Here is a 20177-nt window from a genome sequence, read left to right as displayed (position 1 = left end):
TTTCCCTATGTTAACACCTTACATGATCATAATTATCAGGATCAGAAAATTAACATTAACATAGTATCAGTAACTCTAAGTCTTTTTCAAATTTCACAAGTTTTTTTTTGATGAAATGCCGTTTTTCTTGCCCCAGGATCCTCTGCAGGACACTATACTGCATTCCCTCTATTTGTCTGCAATTCTGCAGTTTTCCTTGTCTTTTATTACCCTGACACTTCTGAAGAGCTCTACTTCGTTATTTTGTAGAATGTCCTTGAATTTGCATTGACTGCTGGTTCCCCACGACTGGAGTAATGCTGCCCATTTTTTGCAGGACGATCACAAGGATGATGTCCTCATGGTGTCACACCAAGAGGTTCACCATGTTCATATTTACATGTCCTGCTACTGGTGATGTTTACTTTGGTTAAGCTCCTGAACACCAGATTCCTATAGTAGAGAGGTAACTTTCTTTTCCTCTGTACTTGTTAAGTATTTGGGAGAAGATACTTTGAAACCATGCAAATCTTGTTTCTCCTCAAAATTTCACCCAGGGATTTTAGCATTCAAAGGCAGATTTGTCTGCAACATTTTCTATCGTGGAACATGCCTAAGGGTGATTCTCTGTTTCCCTCCTTCTACATTTACTCACTGGTATTATGAGGAAGACCTATCTGTCTCCTCCCATATATTTGATCATTTATACTACTATGAGCTTGCATTTATTTCATTCTGTAAGTTAAAATCTAATAATGTGGGATGCCTGGGTGGCTCAGTGGGTTAAAGCCTCTGCCTTTGGCTCAGGTCATCATCTCAGGGTCCTGGGATCGAGCCCCGCATCGGGCTCTCAGCAGGGAGCCTGCTTCCTCCTCTCTCTCTGCCTGCCTCTCTGCCTACTTGTGATCTCTGTCTGTCAAATAAATAAATAAATCTTTTTAAAAAATCTAATAATGTAATTATTCTATCAATCTAACTGTTCTACTGGTGGCTGTTAGGAGCTCCTTTGAGTTGGAGCCTGTCTTTCAACAAACCCTCATCCCTTTTTATGAGCATTTCCTTATTTTCTAACACTGTAAGATGGTTGAGGTTCACCTTGCACTTCCTTGTCTCAGTCTTAAAATCTAAGAGCCTCAACAAGACAGGTTTTAGAGGCCATCAGCTGAGTACTAGGTGTGGTCACTGTTGGAGCAGTCAGCACTTCTTCCAGACCTCTTGGGGGAGAAAGGTAGAAAACATAAATGTGTATTATACCATATATGTACGAATATCTGCACTTCTGTATTTTTCTGTTATATACTTAAAACCATGAGTTTATACTGATGCTCCTAATCCCAAACTAAAATCACTCATTTAGCCTTTAACCTTTTGTTGTCACGTTTTTCCCCAAAAGTGAGAAACCCCACTCCTATTATCTATTATTTGTTTGAGTCTAGAAAACATAGTTTCAGAATTGCTCATCTATACCCCTGTGAGAAACACTAAAACATGAGCAGTACCTTTTGTTTCTAGCTTTGTAACACTAAATCAAGACATGCTTTTGTAGCACTTAGGTCAGTTCTTTCTTCCCCTTCTCTCCAGTGTTATGTTGTGACACAGGCTCATGGGTTAGTGTTTGGTTTTATTTTTTTAAACTTCATTTACCTATTTATTTACTTATTTCAGATTTTACTTATTTATTTGAAGAGAGAGAGAACATGAGCAAGGTGAGGGGCAGAGGGAGAAGCAGACTCCCGGCTGAGCAGGGAGCCCGATGTGGGACTTGATCCTGGGACCCCAGGATCATGACCCAAGCCGAAGGCAAACGTTTAACCAACTGAGCCACGCAGGTGCCCTTCGTGTGTTAGTTTTTATACTCTATTTGTGGGTTCCCCCACCCACACCCTGGCTGGTTTTGATTGCTTTTGGGATGTGTAAAAGACAGGTGAAACATCACTATGGTTCTAAGAATCAGAGTTATAAATACATATATGACCACACTCCCAAGAAGTGTCATTCCCTCTTCATCCCTACTAACTTGTTCCCACTCCCTTCTTACTTTCTACTCCATGCCCACCCACCCCTTGTAGGCAACCAATCTCTACATTTCTAGTTTATCCCTTCCATTTCTTTTGTTCAAATAAGCAAGTGTTTGTGTATTTTCCTAAAATTTTCTATCAGTCTGAGACCTAAACAGTATAGAACAAAGAAAGCTTAATCCAAAAATGAAAAGAGTATTAGAGTAATGAGAGATTAGCTCTTAAGAAGAAAACTCTACTATAAAGGAACAGCAGATCTAAGGAGTATCCTACCATTTGGACAGAGAAAGCATACCCAAGAAGTCGTATCCAAGAAGTCATGTACCCCCCCACCCATCCCGGAAATGAGATCTGCACTTTGCTCGAAGGCCATGGCTGGGACTCATTGAAGGGCAGAGAAAGTGGCTATGGTTCTCCACCAATGCAACTGTAGAAATCCAGGGTACCAGGAAAAGCTGTATGGGAGATGCATCAGGAGAGGAGCAGCAAAGGAAGGGGCTGAGCAATGGGTGCTACTGACTGCCAGGTACTGACAAAGGATAAATATTTAAAGGGCCAAGGCCCATTTTTACAGAGCAGGCGAAAAAGGTCAATTTATAGATGAGAGCCAACAAACTGATGACTTGCAAACCTACTTTCCACATGAAAGGTAGGATACACTTTTTGGGGAGGCTTTGCTTTTTTTGTATAGCAGCATCTCCTAGAAATCACCCTATTGGTTCATCCTTCCTCAACCTTTAGTAGAGCTTAAACACTCAACTATATGGACGTCCTACTCTTTTTCAACACTCTCCTATGTATGTATATTTAGGACAGTTCAAATATTTTGAATTACAAACAATGCTGCAATGAATAACCTTGTTCATACTATATTTTCATATTATTGGGAGTGTATTCTTAGTATAGACTGCCAGAAGTGGGCCTGCCTGGATGAAAAGATAAGCACCTATGTAGTTTGTGTCAGACTTTACCAAATAACCCTAGAGAAAGCTTATATCCGTGCACCTGGGTGGCGCAATTGGTTAAGTGTCTGCCTCTGGCTCAGGTCATGATCCCAAAGCCCTGGGGATCAAACCCCACGTAGGGCTCCCTGCTCAGCAGGAATCTAATTCTCCCTGTCCCTCTGTTCCCTCCCACTGCTTGTACTCTCTCTCTCTCTCTCTCTCAAATAAATCTTTTTTTTAAAAAGTAAAAATAGGGGTGCCTGGGTGGCTCAGTGGGTTAAGCCGCTGCCGTCAGCTCGGGTCATGATCTCAGGGTCCTGGGATCGAGTCCCGCATCGGGCTCTCTGCTCAGCAGGGAGCCTGCTTCCTCCTCTCTCTCTCTCTCTACCTGCCTCTCTGCCTACTTGTGATTTCTCTCTGTCAAATAAATAAATAAAATCTTTAAAAAAAATAAAAAGTAAAAATAAAAAATAAATATAACTTTTATAGGCACTGAGAAATCAAAAAAATTCACCTGACTCGCTTTATTGTAATATTTGCTTTACTGCAGTGGCCTAGAACTGCCCCACAAGATCTCCAAGGTATGCCTGTATTTAACAACTTTTAAAAATTTCCAGGTAGAATGGGCTGATGTTTAAGATTTATTTATGTATGGGCACCTGGGTGGCTCAGTGGCTTAAGGCCTCTGCCTTTGGCTCAAGTCATGATCCCAGGGTCCTGGGATCGAGTCCCATGTCCCGCTCTCTGCTCAGCAGGGAGCCTGCTTCCCTTCCTCGCTCTCTGCCTACTTGTGATCTCTGTCAAATAAATAAATAAAATCTTTAAAAAAAATTTATGTCTGCATTTATTTATTTATTTGAGAAAGAGAGAGAACTGTGCATAAGCCAGCCAAGGGACAGAGGGAGAGGGAAAGAGAGAATCGCAAGCAGACTCCCAGCCAAATACAAGGCCCAACATAGAGCCTGATCTCCCAATCCAGAGCTCATGACCTGAGCAGAAACTGAGAGTCCAAGTGACGAGGCCACCCAGGCACCCCTAGAATGGCCTCATTTTGTTTTTTTTAGTAAACTCTAGTTTTATTATGTTGTGACCACAGAGTACTGTTTATAGTAGTTTGTACTTTATGTGTGTTACTATGTTTTCTTTGTGATCTAATATACAATCAACTCGTGGGGGTATGCCAAGTGTTCCCTAATATTCCTCCCCCTCTGCTTCTCTGCCTACTTGTGATCTCTGTCAAATAAATAAATAAAATCTTTGAAAAAAAAAAAAAACCGAAAAAATATAAAAGGGGTTTACATGTGGCTCACAAAACAAAAACCTTGTGCAGACAACAGGCATATATAAAATAAAGTGATTCCAAGGGGAAAAAAAGGACTGGACAAAAGTATGCCAGATAAATGGAAAGGAAAATCACGCAGCTACAGCTGTCCTGATAGGAAACAGATTTCAAGCCCTGAAACATAAAATGTGACAAAGTTCACTTTTTTTTTTTTAAGACTTTATTTATTTGACATAGACCAAGAGCACAAGCAGGAGAAGTGGCAGGCAGAGGGAGAGGGAGAAGCAGACTCCCCACTGAGCAGGAAGCCCAATGTGAGGCTTGATCCCAGGATCCTGGGATTGTGCCTGAGCCAAAGGCAGATGCTTAACCAACTGAGCCACCCAGGGACCTCTGTATTTTTTTAAAAAAGACTTTTATTTATTTGAGAGAGAGAGAGGGACAGCACAAGTAGGAGGGGCAGAGAGAGGGCGTGGTGGGGAGAGAATTCATGCTGAGTGTGGAGCCTACTGCAGGACTCTATCCCAGGACCCTGAGATCATGACCTGAGTTGAAACCAAGAGTAGGACGCTTAATCCACTGAGCCACCCAAGTGCCCACAAAGGTCACATTTTAATGCCACAAATCCCAACTGAGATAGAATACTTAGGGATACACACACGTGCGCGCGCACACACACACATTCACATACATGTATGTATACACACACATACCAAATAATAGTGATCAACTTTACAGAACAAAACTATAGCACATACAAGATGCACAGCTAGGAACTCCCTAACAGTAGGACACTAATTTAATGAGAGGCATTAAATCAAATCAAATTTTCATTTGCATCTATTCTGCCTTAGTTATATCATAACTCGTTTGATAAATTTTTTTTCTTCCACTTCTGAGTTCCACCACTTTTTTCCTCCATTCCTCCTTTTTCTCATCATTTCTGTTCTTAGTTTCAAAATTTCAGATCCAAAATGCTTTTCTATCCTCAAATGCTTGTTTTAGTATACTCAATTTTGTTTGGAATGCAAACTTGGTTTTCTTGATTCCTAGTTATTACCTGGGAAAAAGAGAGAGATGATTTGTATAAACAGCTTTCTGATTTTCTGCAATAAACTCCCTATGAACTTTATTTCTACTTACTCATTTTGTGATACTTGTGGTGGAAGAGGGTTTGTAAGATTCCTAGTTTAATGGTACTCTTTTCTGTCCTTCTAACAAAGCCCAGGTAAACTACAATGGGTTTGTTTGTTTGTTCTGGTGGCAGGGAGAGTAGAGTTGAGTCCTTCAGTTCTGTGGCTCTCTTTTTCTTGCAGGACTCTGAAGTTCCCCTTTCACATCCTTTAAATAGTGGACAGTGCTCTGCTGGCTAGTCAAGTCAGAGGATGGGGCAAACTAAATGAAATCGCTATTGTATTAAAACTAATGTTGCTGAAGCTTTGGGGATGACAGATAAGTTTCAGTAGTGCCCATGTAGTAGCAATCACTACAATGCTCCAGTTCCTAGGAATTAGTCTTCAAGCAGTTAAAAAAATTTTCAGAAATGCTGACAGCAAGTTATTTAGCTTGGTATGGAACAAAGACAGCAGCATGTATGAGAGGAGAATCAACCTCTTTCAAGTGCCTTTTGTTGAGGTTAAAAAGTGCTCGAAGTGTATTCATTTTTATGCCATAATAAAGGGGTCATGTATTCAGATTTTGTCTTTAAGTTACTGGTGGAGAGAAGAAAGGAAGGTTTAGAGAAAGCAAAGGGATACAGATTTAGCATTTGGTACAAGTCTAATTTACTTGCAGTACTGTTCAGATTACTGCTAGTCATGTTTAAAATCTAATCGTTTCAAAGTACATCTAAATAATTCCAGCAAAATAATGCCACACTGACTCCTTTTACATTAGATCATATATAATTCACATGTCCTGTGGAAGGGACCAGAAGACAAGCAAGGAGATTCAGTCGATCTGGAAAATCAGCCAGGTGAAACGTGTCAAGTGACCTGAAAATTATTATACAATGTGGCTTAATAAAATCATTACAAGTAAACAAAAAAAAGTTATTATAAGCCAATTGGTATTTTATTAACTATAGCAAAGAAGTTTGCTTTGTTTATAATTATTAATCTCAGGGGCACCTGGATGGCACAGTTGGTTAAGTGTCCAACTCTCGATTTTGGCTCAGGTCACGATCTCAGGGTTGTGGGATTGAGTCCCACAACAGGCTCCACGTGCTCCATTGGGAATCTGTTTAAGATGGTCTCTCCGTCTCCTTCTGCCCCCCAAAATAAATAAAGAAATCTTTAAAAAAAAAAAAAACAATTAGGGGCGCCTGGGTGGCTCAGTGAGTTAAAGCCTCTACCTTCAGCTCAGGTCATGATCCCAGGGTCCTGGGATCAAGCCAGGCACTGGGCTCTCTGCTCAGCGGGGGGCCTGCTTCCCCATCCCCCCCAACCCCCCACCCCCACCCCCTGTCTGCCTCTCTGCCTACTTGTGATCTCTCTCTCTGTCAAATAAATAAATAAAACCTTAAAAAAAAAATCTTTTTTCAGGCAATTGCTAAAAACTGCTTTCTCAAGTTTATGAAAGTTTCATTTATTCTCCTCACTCTGCAAGTATCTACTGACTACCTATTATGTGCCAAAGTTCCAGGAACTGGGGATACAACAGTGTGTATGACAGACATACTTAATGGAACTTTTAAGTCTAGCTAGGAAGACAAAAAATTAAACAAGTATATCATGGATGTGATGAGTATTTCTTCTTTTAAAATATTTTATTTATTTATTTGACAGAGAGAGAGAGATCACAAGAAGGCAGAGCAGCAGGCAGAGAGTGGGGGGGGGGGCAGTTTCCGGATGTGGCTCCGGAACCCTGAGATCATGACCTCAGCCAAAGGCAGAGGCTTAACCCACTAAGCCACCCAGGTGTGCCTGTGATGAGTATTTCAACAGGGAGGTACGGGGGCTACATGAGCATAAAAGGGGCTTCACTGGGAGTCCACAGTCCTTCAGTGCTTGAAGGATGAGTAAAAGTCAGCAAGACCAGAAGGATGCAGAGGTGTTAAGTGTTCAAAGCAAAGGCCTGGAGTGAGTGCACATTCCAGGCACTGAAAACTGCAGTGTGTCTGAAGCACTGCAGACAGAGAGCTGAAAAGATCTGCAAGACCCATTCTACAGAGGCCCTTGGGAGCCACTGAGTAACTTAGGATTTTTGCCTAAGAGCCAGTGAAAGATTTTAAGAGAGACACGATATACATTTTAGAACTATCCAACTCCATCGATCAATGACAGTTAAAGAGCACCAATGGAAGCAAAACAGCACGGTAAGCTTAGGGGCAATACACAGATAGGGGAGTCTGGACTCTCAATGAGCTTTCAAAAACTTCAGAAATATTACAATTGGAGTTCTGGACATTACAAGGGAATCTATTTCCTAAGGGAGGAGATTGGCTATAGTAATGTGGAAAGGAATCTATGGCTTCAAATAGATGGGAAAGGGCCCTCCTGAGCCATTTGAAAGAGAAAGTGGTTGAAAAGAACTCTGGAAAGGCAGATTTGGACTCTAAGTGGGGAGTTTCACATGTCTACGTAAGGAATCTAAAATCTGTCATGGAGGAAAGGTACGCCATTGGGAACTTCTCAGCAAATGAGCATGCTCAAGTGGCAGCACAGATGAGTAAATCAGAAGAGGAAAAAACTAGACCTAGGAGAGATGGGAGGCATTCCTGGTGCTCCAAGTCACTAATGTACACATTAGCAGTGGGGATAAGGAAAAGAGATTTAGCAATTATAAAAGAAACCAAGGTGGAAATGAAACACCCAAATTTTCGAGGGGGAAAACAGAAAGGATAGGATCAAAGTTTAAAAATGATGAGGTGGTGTGAAGCGGACTCCAAACTGGAAATGATAAATGTCACCATTACACACATATTTTCTCTATAGTACTATCACAGCACAGCTCAGTGTGACTGGCAGACCAACACTGATCTGAGAGCTATTTCTTCATTCAATCAGTAGAAACAATGAAAGTACGCATTTAGAAAGTCATAGTAATGAATTTTACTTTGAGTATGAATAAAATTTTTACTATTGAGTTTAATAATAAAATATAATTGGAAGTAACAGTTGAATTCAATAAAGTTGCACAATACAAAACTAATGAACCGAAATTGACTGTATTTCTGTACACTAATAATAAAGTAGCAGAAAGAAAAATTTTTTTTAAATTCCGTTTACAATTTCACCAGAATAAAATACCAAGGAATAAACTCAACCAAGGAGGTGAAAGACCTGGATTTTGAAAACTATAGAACACTGATGAAAGAAACTGAAGCCAACACAAATAAATGGACAGATAGTACATGCGCATGGGCCAGAAGAATACTGATAAAATACCCATACTTCCCGGGGGCACCTGGGTGGCTCAGTGGGTTAAGCCGCTGCCTTCGGCTCAGATCATGATCTCAGAGTCCTAGGATCGAGTCCCACATCGGGCTCTCTGCTCAGCATGAAGCCTGCTTCCTCCTCTCTCTCTCTCTCTCTGCCTGCCTCTCTGCCTACTTGTGATCTCTCTCTCTCTCTCTCTCTCTGTCAAATAAATAAATAAATAAATAAAATCTTAAAAAAAAAAATACCCATACTTCCCAAAATAACCAACAGCCTCAAGGCAATCCCTATCAAAATACTAATAGCACTTTTAACAGAATTAGAGCAAATAATATAAAAATTTGTATGAAATCACAGAAGACCCGGAACAGCCACAGCAATCTTGAGAAAGAACAAAGCTGGATGTATCACAATCCCAGATTTCAAGATATACTACAAAGCTGTAGTATACACAAAATACACACATAGACCCATACAACAGAACAGAGAACCCAGAAATAAACCCACACTTACACAGTCAATTATTCTACGAAGGAGGAAAGAATATACAATGGGAAAAAGCCAGTCTCTTCAACAAATAGTGCTGGGAAAACTGGACAGCTAACATGCAAAGGAATGAAACTGAACCACTGTCTCACACCACACACAAAGAATAGATTAAAGGATTAAAGACCTAAATGTGAGACCTGAAACGTAAAACTCCCAGAAGGAAAACACAGGCAAAAATCTCTTAGACATCAGTTTTAACGATATTTTTCAAGACATCTCAGGCAAGGGATGGGACAACTATGTGGCTCCGTTGGTTTAAGTGTCCACCTCCAGCTCAGGTCACGATCCCAGGGTCCTGGGACTGAGACCTGCACGGGGCTCCCTGCTTAACCGGAAATCTGCTTCTCCCTCTGCCTGTACTCTCCCTGCTTGCGTGCTCTCTGACAAATAAATAAAATAAAACCTTCAAATAAACAGAACAGAATAAACTCTTGGGCCTATACCAAAATAAAAAGCTTTCATATAGCAACAAAAATCATCAACAAAAAGGCAAACTACTGAAAGTGAGAAGATATTTATAAATGATATATCCAATAAAGTGTCAATATCCAAAATAAAGAACTTATACTAAAAAAGGAGAGGGCCTGAATAGACATTTCTCCAAAGAAGACATACACATGGTGAACAGACCTAGGAAAAGATGCTCAGTATCACTAATCATCAGGGAAATGCAAATCAAGTGGGGCTTAGTGGCTCAGTCATTCAGCATCTGCCTTCTGTTCAGGTCCCGATCCCAGGGTCCTGGGATTGAGCCCCACATCAGGCTCTCTGCTCAGCGGGGAGCCTGCTTTTCTCTTTCCCACTCCCCATGCTTGTGTTCCTCTCCTGCTGTCTCTCTCTCTAATAAATAAATAAAATCTTAAAAAAAAAAAAAAAAAAAAATGCAAATCAAAACCACCAAGAGAGATCACTAATTAGTCAGAATGGCTAAAATCAAAAAGTCAAGAAATAATTATTGGCAAGGATGTAAAGAAAAAGGAACCCTTGCACACTGTTGGTAGGAATTAAATTGGTGCAGCCACTGTGGAAAACAGTATGAAAGTTCTTGAAAAATATTAAAATATAAATACCATATGATCGAATAATTTCACGACTAGGTACTCATCCAAAGAAAGCAAAAACACTAATTCCAAAAGATATATACATTCCTATACTAAGGCATTATTTACAATAGCCACGATATGGAAGCAACTCAGGTGTCCATTGATAGATAAATGGATTAAAATTTGGTGTGTGTAATGGAATACTACTCAGCCATTAAAAAGAATGAGATCTTGGAGTGCCTGGGTGGCTCAGTGGGTTAAGCCTCTGCCTTTGGTGCAAATTATGATTTCAGGATTCTGGGTTCGAGCCCTGCATCGAGCTTCTGCTCTTCAGGGAGCCTGCTTCCCCACCTCTCTCTCTGCCTGCCTCTCTATTTGTGATCTCTCTGTCAAATAAATAAATAAAATCTTAAAAAAAAAAAGAAAAAAAAGAATGAGACCTTGCCATTTGCAATAACATGAATGGACCTAGAGGTATTATGCTAAGTGAAATAAGGCAGACACAGGAAAACAAATACTATATAATTTCACTGATATGTGGAATTTAAAAAAGAAAACACACAAGCATAAAAAAGCAGAAAACAGCCCCATAAATACAGAGAACTAATGGCTGCCAGGAGGTGGGATGGCAAAATGGGTGAAGCAGAGTGACAGGTACAGGTTTCCAGCTGTGGAATACATAAATCATGGGGATAAAGGAACAGCACAGAGAATACAGTGAGTGGTAACTTAACAGGTATTATGAACAGCCTTGTGTTGTGACAGATGGTAAGCACAGAACATAGAGAGCGGTCAGAGCACTATGCCATCCACCTGAAACTAATGAAGCATTTTATCGCAACTATACTTCAATAAAAAAAAAAATTCAAGGGGCACCTGGGTGGTTCAGTCAGCTGAGCATCCAACTCGATTTTGGCTCAGGTAATAATATCAGGGTCATGAGATCGAGCTCTCCATCCTGAGTGTGGAGACTGCTTAGGATTCTCTCTCCCTCTCCCTTTGAACCCCATCCTCCCCTGCATGATCTCTCTCCAAAAAAATTCAAAACAATGATATACTTCCAAAAATGAAAAAAATAAAAAGCACAATAACCCAGAGGTCTGGAAGTTTGGGAGGGGGAGTTATCTTAATAAAGTATTTTTTTTTTCTTTTTTAAAGAAAGAGAGCCTGATGCAGGGCTTGATCCCAGGACCCTGAGATCATGACCTGAGTGAGCCGAAGGCAGAGGCTTAACCCACTGAGCCACCCAGATGCCCCTAATAGTCTTTTTAATCTTCAAAAAATAATAGTAATAATAACCTCTGTTCTAAAAAAAAACTTATCATTGAGTTTGCCTTTTAATTCTATTTTCCTAGTAATTCACTGGTATCCTATTTCACAAAAAATGAGTCTGTGAAAATTAAAGACTGAAAACAGTTTGACAGACACAATCAGTATCCAGCTTGCACTGGAACCTAAGTCGATTCACTGTCCCTTTGTAAACACACATTTAAAAAGAAACACAAAAATAAGTAAAAATAAACAAAAATAAACACAAATCTGAATACAGACTGGACATTAGAGGTTACGGATTTACTGCTAATTTTCCTAAGTGCCATAATACCACTCTGATTATGTGGGAGAATGATACTTGGAGGAGCTATATGCTCCTCCTATATGCTGCTGTATTTAGGTCTAAAAGACCATAGCTGAAACTTACTGAATGGCTCAGCAATAGAGGGACTTGCCGCAGGTATCTCAAACACACACAGCTAAAGCAAATTCGGTCAAATGTTTAATGGCTCGATTTAGCGGGTGGGGTGATAACAATTATGTACTCTTAACTCATCAATCGTATAACGTTGAAAAAATATTTAAATAAGTATCACATAATAAAAGGAAAGTCTTCCGTACCCTAAAGTCACTAGGTCAGTATTCTCGGGGATGACTTCGGGATCCTCACCCTCCTCAAGGCACTTCAGTTTATCAAGGCTAAAACAAACAAAAAGGAAAAGCAATCACCCTTCCAGACCACAACGAGTCAGGGTTGTGTCCTAAATACATCATTAAACAATTAAGAAGTCAGATAAAACCCAGCAGGCGGGCCTCAGAGGAGGCCGGAATTCAGAACAATGACATCTATGCGGATTTTCGACAGAGAAAAGGATACATGGCCGATTGATGGCTGGTGGCCAAATACTGTTAAACGAAGAAAGAGATCGTTAAAAGTTTTTTTTTTTTTCCACCCTATAAAAGCACTTTGGAGCCCTTTATGCCTCCAGCATACCTGGAGGTCCCCAAAAGTAACCACGATTAGTCAAAGGGTTTAACACTCCTCTGATTAAATCTCCTTCCAGCCTCATCATTACTAAGGCTCCTCCATTGTCAAAGTGTCTTGTCAATGGCAGCAACACATCGCCTTACTCTGATGTTTTTTCTACATTATCAAGCACTTAAAAAAATTAACCAGTAGAAAAATTAAGCTTTTATGCAGCTCTCCCGTCCCCAACTCCCCGAACTTGCTCATTCGGATCACGGGACTTCTCCGGGGGTTCCAGGAAGACTCCAGCAGCTGAGAGGTTTGGAAGGGCGGTCCTCTTACCCCTAAGGGTAAACCACAGGCCCTCCCAAACATGAGTCTCAGAGTACCGCAGGAGCAAGGCTGCACCCAGGTTAGCTCTAAGCAACAAGAGCCCTCGGCCCCGCACTCACCCGCACACAGTCCGCAGCTCGGCTGCGGCCTCCAGGCTGCAGCCCAGATCCCCGGCCACCGCAGCATCCTCCTGGCCCCAGTCGGTGACCCCTTGGCTCCCAGGCAACGCAGATGCCTGTGGCTCCTTCAGCGACAAATCCCTTTCCCCGCGCAACCGGCCACGCCACAGCTGCCCGAAAGCGCCCACGTGGAAAGCGCGCGTGTTCAGCTCTGGAAGCTCGTACTCTGGAAAGTTGCAGTTCTCACTGCTGGAGACCGTGTCCTGCCGGGGGTCCACCCCGCAGCACGTTGGGCCGCCCCTGCTGCTTTCAGCCATGTTCGCCCCACTCCTTTCCCTGCAAAAGCCGGGAGAGCAAGACCTCGCGGAGCGTGATGGGACTTGTAGTTGCACTGGGCTCGGTCCGAAGAGCAGCAGGGCTGCGTAGGACAGCTTCAGACACTGCATTTCCCACAAGGCCCCGGGCCGGGCACGCCCCCGGGCGCGGCGCCGCGAGCTTCCGCGCGCAGGGCTGAGCGCATTGTTCTCCGCTCGCGGTTTTGCTGTGAGCGGTTGGTGGGGATCTCAGCCATGGGTAACCTATGTTGTTGCGTTCCGGTTCCCCACGGTTACGTGGCATCGTTGTCTGCTAGGTAGAGCGGCCTCTGGACGCCCTTCGATCCCGTTCGTTGCCGTTGCTCGGCCCGGGATGCGGGACTTTCCCTTGGCCCCGGGGTTCGTGCGCTGCGCTGCTGCCTCAGTGTCCCAGAGCTGGAGAGACAAGGACGGCCAGGGCTGAGACCACGGATCCGACCGGTCCTCCAGATCCTGGTCGTTAAAAAAATCTCCCCAGCAGCCCCCATGTTTTTGTGTATATATGTATGCATTGCTGTATACATTCACAGCAGTGTTTATTGAGCATTAACTATGTATCAGATACTGTACATTATTAACCCTGATGTATATTTTTAAAAATCATAACCTTCCCAAGCAGGGATTATCATACCATGGTACTACTGAGGAAAGAGTTAACTGTGGGGAAATAGAAGCGGGATTGGAATTGTTTAGCTTCAGATGGAGCTTTCCCCGTGGCTCAGAGACTCCAAAGAAGGGAGCAGGACATGAAGAAGGAACGCTGGTTGGTTATTTATTTATTGGTATATTACACACACATCATATACTTAACCCATTTAAAGTGCTCATTCAGCGGTTTTTAGTATATTTACAGAGTGGTGCAACATCACCATAATGGAACTGAGAATATCTTAACGACTCCAAAAAGAAACTCCATACCTTTGAGCTATCGCTCCCAATCCTCTCAACTCCCCCAGCCCTACCCAACCACAAATCTTTGTCTCTAGATTTACAGATTCTGGGCATTTAGTATAAATGGCATGTTTATGTGGTCTTTTGTGATTCGCTTCTTTCACTTAGCATAATGTCTTCAGGGTTTATCCACATTTGCATGTATCTACTCCACTCCCTGTTAGGGCTGAATAATACTGCCTTGTGTGGTATACCACATCTTGTTTACCCATTCATCAAAAAGTTATTTCTGCTTTTTGGTTATTATAATGCTGCTATGAACTTTCATTTACAAGCTTTTTCTGAAAACATATATTTTCATCTCTTCCATATATATATGTATATGTTACCTATGTTAATCCATATGAAGTATTGCCTGTTTCCCACAGTGGCTGCCCCATTTTACACTCCTACCATAATCGTGTGAGGATTCAGATTTCTGTACATCTTTGTTATTATCTGATTATAGCCATCTTAATGGGTAGTATCTTGTGGTTTTGATTTGCATATCATACCTAATAATACTGAGCATCTTGGCTTATTGGCCATTTGTATATCCTTTTTTTTTTTAAGATTTTATTTATCAGATAGAGATCACAAGTAGGCAGAGAGGCAGAGAGAGGGGGGAGCAGGCTCCCTGCTGGTCTTGATGATCATGACCTGAGCTGAAGGCAGAGGCTTTAACCCACTGTGCCACCCAGGCGCCCCTGTATATCTTCTCTGGAGAAATATCTATCCAAGAACTTTGCCAGTTTTTTTTAAAGGTTTTTTTTTAATTTGACAGAGAGGGTGCACAAGCAGACGGAGCAGCAGAGGGAGAGGGAGAAACAGGCTCTCTGCTGAGCAGGGAGACCTATGGGTTTAATCCCGGGAGCTGAAGGGCTCCGCTGACTGAGCCACAGGCACCCCACATTTGCCAATTTTAAATGAGGTTATGTGTCTTTTTTGTAGGAGTTCTGGTACTTATCAATATATTGTTGTAGGAAACATCTGTTGTTTTTGTCGGCCAAGATTCCTGGCTTTTAGAACCCCTACTCCTTTTGGTCCTCCTGGGGCTGCCAATCATAGAATCCTTCCCACTCTGCCACAGTGATTGGGTCAAGGATGAGTCAGTCAGTGGATTCAATTAGAACCAAGCAGAATCCTCCCCTGGGGATTTACCTAGACACCAAGAAACTCTTCTTCTATTCTGAGGACCTAAGGATGCGTCCCCCTCCCCCCAGATAGCCTGTATCAGCCAGAGGAAGAGATAGAAGAAGAAAAGCCCAGGATTTAAAGAAGTCAAGTCAGAAGGTAGAGAAGGAGAGAAGTCATGTGACTCAGAATACTGTGCCTAAGGCCATCTTCTCCTCCCTCCCCAGACTTGCCATTATGTAAGCCAGTGATTTTTTTTTTAACCTAGTTCGATTCTTTTTTTTTTTTAAGTTTCATTTATTTATTTTTAAACTAGTTTGAGTTAGTTTTTTTTTTTAAGTTTCATTTATTTATCTGAGACAGAGTGAGCGTGAGCATGGAGGGGGGTTGGGAGCAGGGGGTACAAGGCACACGGGGTGAGGTGGGGACACAGATTCCCCACTGAGACGAGAGCCAAGGTGGGAATCGATCCCAGCACCCTGAGGTGATGACCAACTGAGGTTTAACCAACTGAGCCACCCAGATGCCCCATGAGTTGGGAGTCTTGCAACCTGAAGACTTGGTCACCTCTCAACAGGGGGAGCTCTCTCTCCAGAAAATGAGGTCACCCTTGAGGTGAAAGAATTCTAACCTACATTCTGGGACTTAGCTACCCTGGCTTCAGGAGTGGAGACCACAGTGGTTCATGAGCAGCAGTGGTTAGGGACAGGACAAGAACACACATGTCAGAGAAAGGTGGTTCTTGTCACTGTAATGTGTGGTACTGGAACAGCAGCTTGAGGGGTGTGGATTCCAAGGATTAGTGGGTAAGGGATTAGTGGTGAGCAGCAATCACAACATGGCACTCAGTCAAGTCTTACCATCAGCAAGCAGCCTCTACTTGGAATAAGGCTTAAGGGGTCCATAGTAGCCAATGCAGAACAAAAAGTATTTTGAGCTGAAGGCATTGGAGAATAGGCATTTTCCCCCCTTAACCCCACTGTCTGCCTAAATGCAGAGCCTCCCCAAAGAACTCAAACGTCCAAAAAAATTGTCTTTAAAAAAAACACACTCCTTTGCAACCTATTGCCGCAACTGAGCATAAATCTCTCTTAATGAATGACCAAAGCTCCCCTGCTTGTGAACTAAGCCAACTGGTTTTTCAGTGGTTTACATTTACATTGGAGCCACAATTAGCAGGGGGGCATACCTCAATTTTAAATTTAAATGACAGTCACAAAGTGCTCAACCTTTCTTTCCTTCAGGCTCTGTAGGGCAGGCATTCCCACCAGATAAAAAAAAAAAAAAAAAAAAAAAGGCCCTGCACAACCAGGGGCCATCACAGCCTACAGGTGGCATTTCTATTGAGAAGGGGTAGAGGCAAAAGCCCTTTAGACTTTGTAAGGGTTTAGGAAATAACTAGCTAGCTCTTCTCCACAAAAGTGTTGGGAACTCCTCATTCAAAAAACAAGATGTGCATGGGTGGCTCAGTAGGTTAAGCATCTGCTTTTAGCTCAGGTCATGATTCTGGAGTCCTGGGACTGAGCCCCATATTGGACTCCCTGCTCAGCAGGGAGTCTGCTTCTCCCTCTGCCCTACGCCCAACTCGTCGTGCTCTCTGGCTCTCAGTCTCTCTCTCTCAAATAAATAAATAAAATCGTAAAAAAAAAAAAAAAAAGAGGATGCAAAAATCTTTTGCCTGGTACTTACTGTTCCTGGATTCTCTGCTTCAACGGATTGTGTGTTCAGGTGGGCTTTCCTAAAGCTAGGGGACCATATGGGGGTTTCTCTCTGCCAAAGAAAGTAGTAGAAGGACAGAAAGGGAATGACGTGCTGGGAAAGACAGCTGGAGGGCTCTTAGGTTGAATAATAACCATTCAGTGAGGAGTAAGATCACCAGAGACTTGGCATTCATTACAAGGAATGCTAACAACTGAGGCAGAAACCAAGACTCTAGCATCCCCTTTCATTCTAAGCAACAACGCTTCTCAAGGTTGAATAACTTAACATATTTGCATAATGACTTTCTTTTTATTCTCTAAATTGCCCCCATCTCATTGCTTTAGAATACCTACTATCTTCTTTTGAGGAAATGAAGAGAGTAAGAAAGCATTGGTAATAAAATATAGTCAGAAAATGTTCTGACCCCCTTCAGTTAGAGGGATTGTGGATGTGAGAAGGAGAGTTGGGAGAAGTGACCCTTTTTGTTGGAGGGAACATGGGCCATTATCTGATTCCCATGACATGAGGCTCATACCATCCTAAGATTCTACAACCAGATGTTCTTCTATCTGCTTAACTTACCTTAGTTCCTCTAGGAGACACATTCACTCATGTAAGGGGAACAGATCCTGGAAATGATAGAAAATGACTGAAGGCTAGAAGTGTAGGATTGGATCATGAAACACTCTCTGACACAAGATTCTACCTTCGTCTTGGATGAAAACATCATTTCCCTCTCTTCCCATCCTCCATACTCTGATGAAGCAAGTCAGTATGCACAGCTTATCCTCAAGACAGGAGGGTAGAAATTAAGCTCCATCTCCTAGAATGGAGAGGAGTTACCTAAATTCTCTAGAATTCTATAAGGGAGACTTGACTCTTCTCCATGTGTTTAAATATTCTATCTTTTATTTATATCAGTGTAGAATCATGGATATTTATTTTATGCTTTGGGTTATCATCCAATACTACCATATTAACCATGTGTTTCTGATGCTTTGACATCTTGCAAACCCTGAAGAGACTGGCCCTCCCACCTGTAAGGGCCTATTTAGCCAGGGCGATTCCATCCGGTTAAACAGTGATTTTGTTGTTTATGCAGTAAAACTTAAAGTGACCCTGCCCCTCCCCGCACCCCCCCCAACCGGGAACTTACTTGAAGCAAGACTGGGAAACCAGTCCCAGGTAACAAAGCCCAAATACAAGGGCGGGTCAGGCCAGGTGGAGACATCCAATCAGTGGGGCACACATACCAAGGAGTATGAGTCCCGCCTTTTGGGCGCCAATTCTGACCAAGGTGATAGGATAGTTCAAATATCTACTAGGGTAAATTGTAATTCAATTGGCCACCCATGTGTGACCTAGCATGACTGTGCAGCTTTTTCTGTGTGTTACAATCTCATTGGCCAACTGTGTGTGGCCAGGCCCAACCACATGGCCTTTGCTCCATAAAAGTTAGTCGGTAAGGCAGGGAGGGTCACCCTCTCTGTAAGAGGCAACCCGGAATGGTCAGTTTGGTTCTCGATGCTTGGTGCGAAATAAATCTTTGCTTGACCTTCACTTTGTATCAGTCTCACTTCTTTGATTAGGGACCTAACACGGCCAACAGCCAATTCCTACAGAGTGCTGTTGAGTGCTCCTTTCAAATGCAAACCAGCCTCTCCAGAGCCTTCATCCCTGTTACTTCCTCTGTTGGGTTCTCGCACTCAGAACTACAATTTCCCTGCCTTTAACTTAGCCACCTCCCGGGAGCATCTGGGTGACTCCGTCAGTTGGGCCTCTTTCTTGATTTTGGTCCAGGTAATGATCTTAGGCTTGTGGGATCTGGCCCCACAATGGGCTCTGCTCAGCATGGAGTCAGCTTGTCCCTTTCCCTCTCTCCCTGCTCTCCCCATGCCGTTGCTCAAACTGTTCTTGCTTTGGCCATGAGAAGCTCTTCCGGGTTGGCTCCTGTGTCCCTTTCCAACAGGCTCCTTGTCGTCTTGTTTTCTGAGCCCTTCCTTACCTACGGGCACTACAAGATACTCCTGACTCATGGATTCCCCACCCAATGTCTAGAATAAGCCATTTCTTCAAGGAACCCCAGTTATTTTTTTTTAACTGGAGAATGGTATTGTGATTGGGTTTTGTAAATCAAGTTTTATTGGAACATAGTCATGCTTATGACATACCTGCTTTTGCCTTTACAATAGCAGAACTGAGTGGTTGCCGGAGACTGTGTGGCCTGCCAAGCCTGAAATCTTGACTATCCTTTACAGAAAGTTGCTGACCCCTTTTTTAGATGAAGGTGGTTGCTGTGCTTATCTTTATAAATATACGGAGAGTTTTTATGGAAGTCCAAAAGATAGCATCTGATGCTGAGGATCAACACGAATTTTCTCTCATGGCTTTCTGGCTTTTACTGTGCACTTTTCCATTGCTTCCATCTCTATCGGGGGTTCTCACTGCCCCTCTATGTAGACTGCTAAATTGATGGGAGAACTTTCACCTTCTACCTCGTTTAGAAGGGAGGAAAGAGATGATAAAGAAGAATCTCTCAAGATCTAGCACTGCTCCCTCGGATGGTAAAAAGGGCAATATACACCTCTGGTCATGTGAATTAAATCCAGGGAAAAGATACTATTTTTTTTCTCTGGGCACTTCGGTGGGTTAAGTGTCTGCCTTCAGCTCAGGTCATGAATCCAGGTCATGGGATCGAGCCTCACATCAGGTGAGGCTCCCGTGCTTCTTCCTCCCCGTCTGCCTGCCACTCCTCCTTGCTTGTGTGCTCTCTCTCTCTCTCTCTCTGTGTCAAATAAACAAATAAAAATTTTTTTAAAAAGGAAGGTATTCTCAACACAATTACTCTTTTGCAACTTGCCAAAGAAGTACCATTTTCAGAAAGAATATCCTTCTCTTGTATGTGATCAGACATGGTAGCCGAGAAAAAACTACTGACTTTAGAGAGGTGTGCATGGTTTTTTGGGTACATTTCTAAGGATGTCAATTACATCAAACACTGGGGATGATCCTCACCGTCCACAAGTCAGCTTGACTAAGCAAAGGGCAACCGCTCACAGACTCAAGCTTGCAAGCACGCACCAAAGCCTTAGGGGAGGGATATCTTCCGACAGGGAGGGCAGGGGTTTTCTGAGGGAGTGGGAGGGCATCAAGGCACCTAACCCAGGGCTTCAA

General features: G+C 42.7%; 1 protein-coding gene across 3 annotated transcripts in view; it reads right to left on the bottom strand.

Moving 5' to 3' along the window:
• Positions 1–13244, bottom strand: part of SNAPC3 (small nuclear RNA activating complex polypeptide 3) — a 39974-nt gene extending 26730 nt beyond the window's left edge. Inside the window, exons 1-2 of one of the 3 annotated variants that reach the window (XM_045079650.1) lie at positions 12886–13244; positions 12088–12165 (exon numbers count right to left, since the gene is read on the bottom strand). In XM_045079650.1, coding sequence (XP_044935585.1) covers positions 12088–12165; positions 12886–13202 — 395 coding nt within the window. In that variant the 5' untranslated portion in view covers positions 13203–13244. The remainder of the gene's footprint in view (positions 1–12087; positions 12166–12885) is intronic. The other 2 variants (XM_004765725.2, XM_004765726.3) reach the window with 2 other exon arrangements.
• Positions 13245–20177: the final 6933 nt, after the last annotated feature.

The sequence above is a fragment of the Mustela putorius genome, unplaced genomic scaffold, assembly GCF_011764305.1.
Source record: "Mustela putorius furo isolate JIRA1106 unplaced genomic scaffold, ASM1176430v1.1 tig00000421_pilon_pilon_pilon, whole genome shotgun sequence".
Taxonomy (NCBI): Eukaryota; Metazoa; Chordata; class Mammalia; order Carnivora; family Mustelidae; genus Mustela; species Mustela putorius.
The sequence above is the reverse complement of the archived record's forward strand: the minus strand, read 5'-3'. Positions and strand labels throughout refer to the sequence as shown.